Here is a 14,426-nt window from a genome sequence, read left to right as displayed (position 1 = left end):
GTCAAAAGATGATCGTGGCGTATTTATTAAACACTCACCTTTTTAGGGTTCCGTAGTCAACTAGGAACCCTTATAGTTTCGCCATGTCTGTCTGTCCGTCCGTCCGTCCGTCCGTCCGTCCGTCCGTCCGTCCGTCCGTCCGCGGATAATCTCAGTAACCGTTAGCACTAGAAAGCTGAAATTTGGTACCAATATGTATATCAATCACGCCAACAAAGTGCAAAAATAAAAAATGGAAAAAAATGTTTTATTAGGGTACTACATGTAAAGTGGGGGCTGATTTTTTTTTTCATTCCAACCCCAACGTGTGATATATTGTTGGATAGGTATTTAAAAATGAATAAGGGTTTACTAAGATCGTTTTTTGATAATATTGATATTTTCGGAAATAATCGCTCCTAAAGGAAAAAAAGTGCGTCCCCCCCCCCTCTAACTTTTGAACCATATGTTTAAAAATTATGAAAAAAATCACAAAAGTAGAACTTTATAAAGACTTTCTAGGAAAATTGTTTTGAACTTGATAGGTTCAGTAGTTTTTGAGAAAAATACGGAAAACTACGGAACCCTACACTGAGCGTGGCCCGACACGCTCTTGGCCGGTTTTTTCACCTCTTTTAACCACCAGTTGCATAAAATACTATATTGTAGCTATTACCTTCAGCGCTCTTCCGTATTGGCGCGACAGAGCCATCGGCGTCTAGCGTCTAGGATTGTCATTTCGACTAGGCAGGCACGGGCAGGCAGTAAAATAGTGCGGTATTTTGGTTTTACAAGGGTCACAGTTCTAACGTAACCAAGTAACCTACTATCGATTCGTTTTTGTAGGGGTTACAGTTCTAATTTAACCCATTTTTTAACCCCCGACGCAAAAACGACGGGGTGTTATAAGTCTGACGTGTCTGTCTGTGTGTGTGTCTGTTTGTCTGTTTGTCTGTCTGTGTGTGTGTCTGTCTGTGGCATCGTAGCTCCCGAACGGATGAACCGATTTCGATTTTTTTTTGTCTGAAAGCTAAGTCGGGAGTGTTCTTAGCCATGTTTTATGAAAATCGGTCCACTATGTCGCGGTCGGGGGTTTTTTTCTGTTATCATTCCGGTTCTGGGAGGGTGAGTCCTAGTTCTAGATCAACCAAAGAGTGACAAAGATAGAATGAAGTGCCGGTAGCGTCGGGCCGAGACCGGAGTGGTCTAGCGTGTGTCATCTTTAAAAAAAGTTAACTATAAAAACTCATGATGCTAATTAAATTTTTTATTTGGTTGCTTAGTAATTTTAACTGAAGTAGCTATTTGTTTGTTAGGTGTGTGTTTGGTTATTTGGAGCTGTTGTCTGTCTCAAGTATAATTTGGACAAAAATTGTATTGTTTAGTTATTTTCAGATAAAATGAGCGAAATGATAACAGTGCAAGATCTCGATCCTGCCACTCAGAAGCTAATAACCGACAGTTTTAAAGGTAATCAAATTTCCCTAGTTATTATTTTTCTTGTGTTATTTCAAGTATATTAGGACTACCCTATATCAGTGTTAAAACATTATCCAAGCTAAGCGTCTAAATCTAGACAAATACATGGCGACACGACGCAATGTTGGCACAACTGCGCGACGGCGACATAACGCTGACAAGACGCCGACGCTACGCTCAGGAGGCGTAAATGTTTGGGTGCTTTTTCTGTTTTTCTATTTTACTTTTTGCAGGTCTTACTTGCGCCCGTTTCGGTGACGGGGCTTATCTCTTGCCAGCTAGCTACGCGGATGACGCCGACAATTTTAGGAATATGGCCACTCGGCCTGATGACGTGTGGGTGACCACATTTCCTCGCTCAGGTAAATGGACACGCTACGGTTTTACTGACGATCGATCTGTACGGATGGCATTAGAGAAACAACAGCTTCGATGAATATATGATTTATTCTGTCTCATATTAGGCAAGGTACACGATTATATAGGCAGTGCTTACGTACTACTGACATAGGTAAATACATACTAAGGTAACGGCGGCTATCAACGCGGGTATCGAAATCGACGTCCATTACCGCCGCATTTGCAAATACGCATTTTATAGGCAAACCGACCAATTTCCTAAATAAAGTTACTCACACAAAGGAAGCCTGTTTAGTTGACTAACGCACATATAGGCGCTAGAGAGTGTGAATGAAAGAAGACACTCGCTATTTGACAGTTTTTGCCACGGGGCCGCAAGAAGAGGTTGTGTCATACTGACGCGTGACGCAAACCTAAGTGAACTCCAATCTCATTTAGTAGTTTACGTAATAATTGTGGCAAATAGGTGAAAGTTATGCATTTTAAATTATTGTTAATAGTTTTCTACATGACTTCTGAGTACTTTTTACGTATTGTTTAGCCTGGAAATGTGTTTAAAGTGGAAATTAAAAGACAGCGGTGAAAGGCGCCATTTCGTGAGTAGATTCTATTACTGTGGTATACCACAGTAATGGTTAAAGTAGTGATATTAGTTCTTTTTGCTTTATTTTAAGTATATGTGATCAGTTACATAATGTCTTACAGTTGTTTCAATCTTGATCTATTCACGCTATCAAAGAACTATTTACGTGGTATGAAAAATATTCAACAGAAACTTAATTTTTAGCAAAAACTTCATTACCGATTTCGTAGTTTCTATGAAAACCGTTAATTTGTCAATTTTTTTAAACATTGAGATAAAGTCTGATGTTTACTTACCAGTTATGTAAACTTGGTTTTAATATAAAGTTGCAATATTTTATTTTGATTTGTAATGAAAATACATCTGTATGACATTGTTTTTATTGGTCGGAATTAGATTTTATTATACTCCAATTTATGCCTATCACCGATGGTACGATCGGATAACCCTCGGTAATGGAATATATAAGAATCTATTACCGATCCATGCAATATTTGTTTGGGTCGGTAATAGGTTCCTAAAGAAGTATCTATTACCGAGCGACATATTAGTCTTGTATCAAAATATGACATTTAGAGTACCGTAAGTACAGATTTCTTAGATGAAACTGAGTCTTCTGTGGGTATTCATAAAGGAAGATAGTATAAGTATATGTATTTGTCATAATTTGTATATTCAACCGTCGGTATTAAGCTCCGAATTTTGAGATGGGTTTCTATTTACCGATGGCAGAAAAACACTGTCATTTATACCCTCGGTAATGAAATCTCAATTCGCGTTAATAGAACCGCAGCCTGTTCATTACCACGGTAATAGAAAATTTAGGTATGCTGGCTTCAATAATTATTTTATGACATATAATAAACTAAAATGATCCAAAAACTCTTCAAAACTAATAGTTCAATAAATATTCTTCCATAAAAAAAATATTTATGGTCGTTAACGAGCTTTGATACCCTTAATTTTTTGGAATCTTTTGAAATCTTCCTGAAGTACCACGTTAATAGGCGCCATTACCTTACATCACAGATCGATCGGCCTGTCAGTTATTGTAACTCAAAAAGTTACAGAGCTGAAGAACTGACAAGAACGCGAAAACAGTGGAATGAGTGTCAGGGGGCGCATTAAAATAGTGCCCAAAGGTCTCGCCGGAAGATCAGCGTTGACCTTTGGGTCAGTCTCATGCTGGAGCGAGCTTATTTCACTGTGGACAAGGTCTAAATACTAGGTCTATCTGTTATTGGGTTTATAGGTTTTTGTAGAACAGAAGGGCACCCAAAGGTGTTAGGTAAACAGGTAGGTTGATCTTTTGTCAAATATAAATAGTTTCGGCAGGCAAGTATGGTCGAGCGATAAATGATAAAACATCTGGCCGTCCCTATCGCACTTACAGTCTCACAAATAGTGACGGCCTGATGTTTTACTGCAGTTGTCAATTATTTCTACTAAATCATATTTATTATTTACTTATAAAGGTACCACATGGAGCCAGGAATTGGTTTGGCTACTCATGAATGACCTTGATTTCGACACAGCTGTGAAGAATCCATTGAATAGCAGATATATTACACTTGAGTAAGTATACCTCTGCAACTCATCACGCGGTTAACCTAGCAATGTACGGACGAGAAGTTTCCAAAGTTGCAGAACTTTTCTCATGAGAATTTTCGGTAACTTCTGAGAATGTTCTCGAGAACGAGAATTTATCAGAATACTTAGTAACTTCGTAGTTTATACCATGATTTCGTCGGACTCAGCAAGTCAAGACGTAGTCCCGTGTGGTAGTGCGCTGGCTTCGTATGCGTATCCTGACAGCGATCTTTTTTTTAATTTATATTTTGACATGACCAAATCAAGATCAATCAATCAATAAAGAAATAATAGTTCGGTACCTAATTTAAAAAAGTCAGGACTAAAACTTTGAAGTCTGAAAGTCGAAATGTTCCCTGAAGTATAGTGAGAATTTAAGCAAATTATTGGTAACTTATCACTTATCAACAAAATAGCTAACTGTAATAGACAATATTATATGTATAATAACATATAGTTTTACTATATTATGCCCACTTAAACTTTATTTCAAGTATATTCTCTCGTTTAAACAATAAATTTCATGTTGCAGGAATGTTCTGCGAACATTCTCAAGAATGTTTCCGCTTTTTGGGAATGTTCTGCAATTTCTACATTACTAGGTTAACCTCATTTCGACATATTAGTGTTGCAATGTCTCCAATCCAACAACCATTAAAAACTCTTTGTTTCAGACGATATCATATAACATATCTCAAGGAACGAAACCTAGATCTCTTAGATCCTACACTGAGGCTCAAATGTGCCAAAGAAATGCTTTCCTATGAGGCGATGAATAAAGCGCCATCTCCTCGGTTCTTCAAGACACATATCGCCTTCTCGCTTTTGCCTCGAAACCTGCTGGATTGTAGCAAAGTGGTGTATGTGGCCCGGGATCCGAGAGACGTCGCTGTATCATTGTATCATCACCAGAAACTCACTTGGTTTTATGATGGAGATTTTAAAAGCTTTTGGAATCTTTTCATCAATGACTTGGGTGAGCACCGGAGTATAAAGCATCAATCTTGAATTACGATTTGACGAGTACTTTAATTTTTAAAGGAAAATAAATAATATACTTAGGTACCTATCAATAATATATCTGATCTATTTGGTCTTAAATTTTCAGTTGTTAGGTCTCCATATTTAACGCATCTGAGAGAGGCCTGGGCGCTGCGTCAACATCCAAAATATGTTGTTCATTTTCTACGAAAATATGAAAAAGGTAAGTTACATTAGTTGTTGATCAAAGAGGAAAACAAGACTACTAATTAGATCAAATAGTACGATTAGTACGAACATAGTAGGTACATTTTAGTTAAATTATATCGACAATGCTAATTCTGTCACTAAATTTCGCAAAGAGCTGGTCCAAACCACTCCAAACTTAAAAGTCGAATACTTAATATTATTTTTAGGATCTTCCTTCATCTATCAAACGTGTATCAAATTTTCTTGGGAAGAAAGTAAATGAAGAACAAATAGCAAAACTTTGCGAGCACCTGGCCATAGAAAACTTTAGGAATAACAAGTCTGTGCACCCAACGTGGAGGGCAGAGATTTTCAACCCTGATGCGGAACCCTTTGTGAGAAAAGGTAAGCAACTAAGCACTTATTGCTAATTACCTCTGATAGACCTGACTGGATGAGCGCTGTGCTAGCTGTAAGGGCGAGCGACTGTCAATCTGGAGGTCGCGGGTTCTAACCCGGGTTCGTACCGTTGCGGTTTTAGGAACTTTATGTACGAAATGTCATTTGAATTTTGCGAGGCGCTTTTCGGTTAAGGAAAACATCGTGAGGAAACCGGACTAATCCCAATACGATCTAGCTACCCTTCGTTGAAAGTTAACTTAAAAGTTAATTCGTTAATCGAAATGTTAACTTCGTTAATTAACGGATTAACGAGTTAATGCCCAGCTATGACTAATACAACTTGTTTTTATTCTCCTCATGGACGTTTTGAGTAACGCCAAAGAAATTCAGACCTGTCAATAACAGTAATCCTTTTGTTGTTGTAGGAAAGTCAGGCGGTTGGCGCGAGTACTTTGACGAGAAGATGGCGGCGCAGGCGCAGCGATGGATGCGCGAGGGCCTCGCCGGCTCCGGCCTGCGGTTCCCGCACGACAGCTCATTGGCGTTTTGATTACAGATCATAGAGTCAGATGGCAGTCGCTTACGTAAAACTAGTCTACGCCAGATCTTGAGATAAGTTCTGTAATGCTGTCAAAGCGGACCCCAGGCTTTACATCACAGTTCACAGTCCACACACTATCACAGTTCGTAGCAAAGATATTAAAAAAATAATGGCTTAGTCTATGATTCGTAGTATTCACTAGTGGTTGACAGTGACACTTGACAGTCAGACATACCGGACTGTTTAAGCTGACTGTTAAAACTTTTTTTTGAGGAATGATTTTGTCGTTTTCTTAGGTGTATGAAACAACACATGATGTGTCGTCACGAAGCTGTGTCTTGACGTTTGTAACTTACGCTCTTTCTGCTCGAAGCAGTAATAAAAAGGGAATTTCTCATTAAAATAGCAGTTTTTGGAAAAATAAAAAAATACGTGTCCTTATCTTTTAGTATTGAGTTCTTTCAAACCAAACAATAAAAACCGGCCAAGAGCGTGTCGGGCCACGCTCAGTGTAGGGTTCCGTAGTTTTCCTTATTTTTCTCAAAAACTACTGAACCTATCAAGTTCAAAACAATTTTCCTAGAAAGTCTTTATAAAGTTCTACTTTTGTGATTTTTTTCATATTTTTTAAACCTATGGTTCAAAAGTTAGAGGGGGGGGGACGCACTTTTTTTTCCTTTAGGAGCGATTATTTCCGAAAATATAAATATTATCAAAAAACCGGCCAAGTGCGAGTCGGACTCGCCCACCGAGGGTTCCGTACAAACTTTCAATGATTACAATAACCATACTACTCATACTCATATTCATTTATTCATTCAACGCCATTTTACACGTCAAGATTTGATTTAAAAAAATAATATTCATACAACAATAATACTTAGAGAATAAATAGACAGAAGATTGAAATTACAAAAAGTTAGGCAATATTCACATAAAAAATGCACAAAAATATTTTTCTAATTAGGTAATAAAAAAATTGTCATAAGTGTAGAACGGGTGCTCGACCAGCCAATTTTTTAAGCGATAGGTACTTAAAGTTCGACACACTAGGCGCTTCAACCACATATTGCGGCAATTTATTATAGACGGCAGTCCATCACATGTGTTAATTTGACCGTAAATTGGATTTCGCCAATTTACAATGAGCCTTCTGTACTTGTACTATTAAACATATATTCTGTGACAAAACTAAGAATATGTGTTCCAAGTACAACATTCGAAATGCCGGAAAGTTAGTAGGTATCGACCGTAATTGGATTTCGCCAATTTACGGTCGATACCTACTAACTTTCCGGCATTTCGAATGTTGTACTTGGAACACATATTCTTAGTTTTGTCACAGAATATATGTTTAATAGTACAAGTACAGAAGGCTCACTCCTTTGATGTTCACAAAATGACGCTATTCTAAATTCTTACCTACATTAACAAACGGACCGCACGCGAGCAGCCAACATTAAATTTTTCCCCTCACTAGCTCGGAAACACGTGTTTTGTCCTTTAATACCAGCGGGTAAAAACGCATTTTATCCACTAGTGCTTTAAAATTGATAAAAGTAGGTGAATCTAGTAATAAAGATCATTTACCACCTGTGGAACTACTGGAAGCAGTGATAAAAGAAAATCTTGCAGTACAAAAGGCGGACTCATGCTTTAAGGCATTCTCTACTATGTTGATCTTTCTTTTATGCGGGGGGCTTCGCCCCCCGAGCCCTCCTTTATATGCTCTTAAGGGTCTCAAGAAAACCCTATCCCAACTTATTTTAAATACTATGTTGATCTTTCTTTTATGCGGGGGGCTTCGCCCTCGAGCCCCCCTTATTCATGCTCTTCAGGGTCACAAGAAAACCCTATCCCAACATTCCCAACTTACTTTAAATACTACGTTGATGTTTATTTTATGCGGAGGGCTTCGCCCCCTGAGCCCCCCTTTATTTCCTCTTAAGGGTCTCAAGAAAACCCTATCCCAACTTCTTTTAAATACTATGTTGATCTTTTTTTTGTGGGGAGCTTCGCCCCCGAGCCCCTCTTTACTTGCTCTTAAGGGTCACAAGAAAACCCTATCTCAACTTATTTTAAATACTACGTTGATCTTTCTTTTTTGCGGGGGCTTCGCCCCCCGAGCCCCCCCCCCCCTTTATTTACTCTGAACAGTCACAAGAAAACCCTAACCCAACTTATTTTAAATACTACGTTGATCTTTCTTTTTTGGGGGCTTCGCCCCCGAGCCCCCCTTTATTTCCTCTGGAGGGTCACAAGAAAACCTTAACCCGACTTATTTTAAATACTACGTTGATCAGTCTTTTTGGGGGGCTTCGATCGCCCCTGAGCCCCCTTTACTTGCTCTTAAGGGTCTCAAGAAAACCCTATCCCAACTTATTTTAAATACTACGTTGATCTTTTTAGTAGTTCCAGTTCATATCTTCCGGCTCCATCATCAGACCTTGAAACCTAATCGTAGTCAAAGTTCATTACAAGACTTTTCTAAGAAACCCAAAAACTACTATGATACGATGTTCTATCATGTAGTTCCAGTTCATATCTTCCGGCTCCATCATCAGACCTTGAAACCTAATCGTAGTCAAAGTTCATTACAAGACTTTTCTAAGAAACGCAAAAACAGCTATGATACGATGTTACATCATGTAGTTCCAGTTCATATCTTCCGGCTTCATCATCAGACCTTGAAACCTTATCGTAGACAAATTTCATTTCAAGACTTTTCTAAGAAACCCAAAAACTGCTATGATACGATGTTCCATCATGTAGTTCCAGTTCATATCTTCCGGCTCCATCATCAGACCTTGAAACCTAATCGTAGTCAAAGTTCATTACAAGACTTTTCTAAGAAACCCAAAAACAGCTATGATACGATGTTCCATCATGTAGTTCCAGTTCATATCTTCCGGCTCCATCATCAGACCTTGAAACCTAATCGTAGTCAAAGTTCATTACAAGACTTTTCTAAGAAACCCAAAAACAGCTATGATACGATGTTCCATCATGTAGTTCCAGTTCATATCTTCCGGCTCCATCATCAGATCAGTTCAACAGTACCATATTATTGTACTGTCATCAGAACTACATACAGCTGCCAATTATCATTACGCTACGATCCTTGGAAGATGGTTAAATTAGCCTCCGTAGATTCCATTACATAGTTAGTTACATACACGACGACCTAATAAAAGCGTGTTAATATTAACATTAGCGCCATCTAGCTGAGCCCTTCTTCTGTGTGGTACTGAGGTAAGTACGTTTTATTCTTAGACTTTATCTGTCTATACGGAGTTATATATGTCTTTGACTAGAAGTATAGGTACTCTAATGAGTATTATTGTATTTATCGCCGTCTCTCGGCAAAATTTACTAAGTAATTTATAGTATGAATTTTATGAAACGAACGTTTCTAAACAAAGGTATTGTTCCTTTTGTGTTGAGCGGGAGCTTCTGTATTTGCACGCGCTAAGACAACAAGAAGCAACTGTATCCTGATAATTGTAAGGTTCAAATCTGTACAGCAGCAAATTTGAGATAGATTATTTTGGAAATGTGAAGCGATAGACCACACCGCTATAGGTGCGAAAATACAGCGTTTCTAATACTTTGATACTTGGTGGTGGTGCTGTAAGTAATGAAACACGTATATTATCACTGTTATTTTTTATTAATGATTTTGTTAACAATCAACAATTGTATATAGCAATATATAAATAGTAATTACATAAATATTAGGTACAAGTCTTGATAAATAAAATAACATAAATAACTAAACAAACCGTAAACCGTATTTATAACAAAACATAACAATGGCGGTCAGATTGAAAAACCTTATCAGTGTTTATTGTCACTTTGCGATGACACCTTAAGGTGCCAGGTGCTTATCAACCTTTTAATCTGGCAGTTTCGCTGTTTAAACGTGTTATTTTTATTATACAGACTGACATATTACCGATGATTATTATAACTATATGTACTATACTTACACCATCAAGTATCAAAGTATTAGAAGCGCTGTATTTTCGCACCTATAGCGGTGTGGTCTATCGCTTCACATTTCCAAAATAATCTATCTCAAATTTGCTGCTGTACAGATTTGAACCTTACAATTATCAGGATACAGTTGCTTCTTGTTGTCTTAGCGCGTGCAAATACAGAAGCTCCCGCTCAACACAAAAGGAACAATACCTTTGTTTAGAAACGTTCGTTTCAAAAAATTCATACTATACGCGACTTGAGACTTGTGCGAACCTTTAGGCATGGAAGGTCACATGAAAAGTTGTCGAAACTAATAATAGATGGCGCTGCATTTAAATTTCTTGACTGATAACTCTAATACTAAATTGAATATACTCTAAGGTAGAGCAGAGTCTAATACCTCCGCTTTACAAAAGACCGCAATCAAGTAGCACTAGACTTTACTCATTGTTGTGTTCCTGCCGGTGAGTAAGGCAGCCAGAGCTCAACGAGGGTGCGGTACTCCTTCCTTCCTTCCCCCTCCTTCCTTCGGTCCTTTGAGTCGTCGGCACCCAGGCCCCTTCTAAGTACAGGTTTGTACAAGTTTCTAATGAGTCGAGTCGGCAACGCACATGTGCCACTCCTTGAGTGGCAGGCGTCCATATGTAACAGTCACCGCTTTCCATCAGGCGGACCGTATGCATGTTTGCCACCTACGTGGTACAAAAAAAAAACTCGACGAATTCACCTTAAACATTAAAAACTAAATCAAAATCGATTGATTCGTTCGGGAGCTGTGATGCCAGACAGACATGTCAAGCGTCAAACCTATTATTATTATAATATTTTTGCGTTGGTGGTTAAAAACAAGAAACCTCCTTCAAAACTATAATAAAACACAACTTTCTATGAAAATCGGTAAAGTGCGAGTCGGATTTCGACATTTCCATACAAAAAGGTCATGAGCGCCTGACGACATGTGATGGCAACGTGTACACTAGATTTGTACTTTAAAGATTTTGCGTATATTTTGGAAACTATAAGAGATAGAGCAAATAGACTTCAGATTTTGGTTGTCGGTGGCACAATTTTTTTGTTTTCGTATATATACACCATTTTTTGGAACTATTAGGGCAATATTATGGTCAGTGCAGTTCTAAACAGTCGTAAGCGCCTCTTTTTTAGTAGGAACTTAAGTCATTTTGGCAAATGCTTAAAATTTTTAACAATTTCTAAACAGAAATGAATTTCTTTCTACCTGTCCATGGCGCTCACAAAATTTCAAAACATTTAGTAAGTACTTGCAGCGGCAGTGAGTGAAAAATCTCAATTTGAGTTTTTTTCTCTTAACTCCGACTTACGCTTGACTGTAGATTTCTAATAGGTTTTCCTGTAATCTACAGGTAGAGGGCTATCTCGTGTATTTTTTTGAAAATTTTACGCTAAGTAGTTTCGGAGATAAGGGGGGGGGGAATGGTCATTTTTTGCTTATTTTCTTAAATTACTTCTAAATAACCAAAATAAAAACTATAAAAAAAATATATTTGAGATGCTTATAAAATGCTCTTTCATTTGATATGCAGCACAATATAGTTCTAATAACTTTGATTTTTAATTTTCAATTTTACCCCCCAAAAGTGGCCCCTATGATTAAATTTCGTTTAATTTCATTTAATTATATTACATGTCCGTCTTTGGGCCACTTGTTTACATACGTGTGCCAAATTTCAAGTAAATCGGTCTAGTAGTTTCGGAGAAATCGGCTGTGACAGAGGGACAGACAGACACGCGAGTGATCCTATAAGGGTTCCGTTTTTCCTCTTTGAGGTACGGAACCCTAAAAACGATCTTAGTAAACCCTTATTCATTTTTAAATACCTATCCAACAATATATCACACGTTGGGGTTGGAATGAAAAAAAATATCAGCCCCCACTTTACATGTAGGGGGGTACCCTAATAAAACATTTTTTTCCATTTTTTATTTTTGCACTTTGTTGGCGTGATTGATATACATATTGGGACCAAATTTCAGCTTTCTAGTGCTAACGGTTACTGAGATTATCCGCGGACGGACGGACGGACGGACGGACGGACGGACGGACGGACGGACGGACGGACGGACGGACGGACGGACGGACAGACATGGCGAAACTATAAGGGTTCCTAGTTGACTACGGAACCCTAAAAAGTAGTACTCAAAAATATGAAATGTTGTCAATTACACACATGGGTTATTACGATTAAAATGTAGGTTAGCTTCTCATAAATCACTTAACAAATTGAACAGGTTCGAAGGTGCCTAAATTCTCCACGGGCTTCAAAAGTTAATTTCCTACCAAGAAACATACGCATACCGGTTAAATGACAAGTCGCCTTATAGAAAAGTAATTACATTTAAAATGCGAGTTTTCCAAGCAAGTTTTATACCGTCAAACTAAGTAGGGTTAAAATTGCTTAATAATTAGTACTAATCATCATTTTACTCAGCATATCAAAATTTCACGTTGAGATTTTGTTCAGGTGCTACTACTTGTCATTTGTTGTCATTTTTCCTTGTTAATGCGTTTAGAAGATATCTTCAAATGACGATATTTCCGGTTGACTGATAACGTACTATACGTAGATGTAGCACGGCCCACTTGCACCAACCACTTAACTCAGGGTCAGTGGGCTGTCAACTGTCAAATTCCATATAAAATGGTGGGTTAACCCTCCATTTTCGTTGGTGCAAGTGGCCCTAAAAGGCCAAAGTTTTCGACATACCGATTTGGCAGCGGGTAGCAGCGAAGTGTAGCGGCGGTAAAACTTGGCAGCGTACCGAAGCATGCCAAGAGCTTCTAAAATACTAGGTAAACGGTATTAACTTGGCAGCTGCTTCGAGCCAAGTATACCGAAAGCGGTTAAAACCTGGAAGCCTGCTGAAAGGGCACGTTAAAGCATGCCAAGGCCAAGAAGTAACTAACAGAATAAAGAACATACCTGGTGAGTTGTTTCAGCTTGGTAGCGGCCTGCAGCGAAGCGTACCCGTAGCGGTAAAACTTGGCGGCATCTTCGGAGGGCGCGTTGAAGGCGGCCACATACCGGGCCGGATTGGAGTCCTCCAACCATAGGCCTGGAAATATTGATATTATGACAATAACATTTATTTAATTTTTACATTTAATGTTGATAACAACGGCACTTTGTTAAATCAATATTGACTAAAATCTGCAAAATTGCTGATTGAAGAATTATTTGGAGCGAAATTTTAGTATTTGACAGCCAGTTTGTCACCATGATTGTTTGCGACTAATCATTGAGGTTGACATTTTCCTTCAGATAAAAAAAAATGAAAACAGAAAACAAAAAATAGACGAATAAAAGCAAAAAAGGGCAACGTTTATTTACGACGGTATTTGACGATTTAATTGAAGTTATTTTTTATAAACATAACCGTACATACCCATAGAATATAGCTTAGGTTCCATAACTGCATACAATTCATGCATTTTCTGCATCCCGTACTCAGCTGCTTCCATTATATCTTTCTTTTCGTTTTTAGTTAAGTTGACTTTAGGTACGAAATCGTTGTAATCATATTCGTCATCATCATCATCTGTCAAATAATCATCATCTGTACTATTGTCAGGTATTTTTAAATCTGTTTCTGCATGTTGGAACGATACATTAGCTTTTGTATAATTTTCATTATCACAGTAAGTAACCACAATGGTAGAAACATTCTTTGTCGCAGAAAATGAATGATTTTTGCTATGATCTCTTTCTATTATGGTAATATTATGTAACTCTTTAGTCAAGGTACTATTAAACATCGGCATGAGATGTTTCAGTACTTCTATTATGTTTAGAGATGTGGTATTATTAATATTTGTATTATTTGGTTCTATTGTCAATATTTCTACATAGGTTGTTCTTTCTGTAGTGGTAGTACTGGGGTCTGGTGTTTTATTTTTGTTATTGTTTGTTGTATTTAATTTAACATCAAGTTTTTCCTCAATTCCACTTTTTATTCCTTTTATACTCATTTCATCATTCCTTCGCTCAGCCTTTTCTAATTGATTAGGAACATTTAATATTATTGCTTCATTTAGATTTCTCTCTTCATCGTATCCTTGAGTAATGTTATTCTTAATTCTATTTATAGATGCTATGATATCATTTACTAGAGCATCTTGAACTGATTTATTAGAATTTTTAATATCAGTTGTCACATCTGCTATGGAGTTGAGCATTAATTTTCCATCACTTATAATGTCACTTGATTTACTTTGATTTCTCATTTTGAATATTTCTTCTACTAATTTAGTAAATGGACATTTTGGGGTGGTATGTATTGTGCTATTGTAGTTCGAAGTTTTTT

General features: G+C 37.6%; 1 protein-coding gene across 1 annotated transcript; it reads left to right on the top strand.

The window, feature by feature from the left end:
- The first annotated feature begins 1,717 nt into the window (after window positions 1–1,717).
- LOC125233674 (luciferin sulfotransferase-like) lies at window positions 1,718–6,320 on the top strand. Its single transcript, XM_048139750.1, is given in 7 exon segments — window positions 1,718–1,820; window positions 3,877–3,976; window positions 4,666–4,967; window positions 5,100–5,158; window positions 5,160–5,195; window positions 5,389–5,566; window positions 5,989–6,320. Coding segments are annotated over 7 exon segments (849 nt in total). The 5' UTR covers window positions 1,718–1,771; the 3' UTR covers window positions 6,114–6,320.
- Window positions 6,321–14,426: the final 8,106 nt, after the last annotated feature.

The sequence above is a fragment of the Leguminivora glycinivorella genome, chromosome 14 (genome assembly GCF_023078275.1).
Source record: "Leguminivora glycinivorella isolate SPB_JAAS2020 chromosome 14, LegGlyc_1.1, whole genome shotgun sequence".
NCBI classification, from domain to species: domain Eukaryota; kingdom Metazoa; phylum Arthropoda; class Insecta; order Lepidoptera; family Tortricidae; genus Leguminivora; species Leguminivora glycinivorella.
The sequence above is the reverse complement of the archived record's forward strand: the minus strand, read 5'-3'. Positions and strand labels throughout refer to the sequence as shown.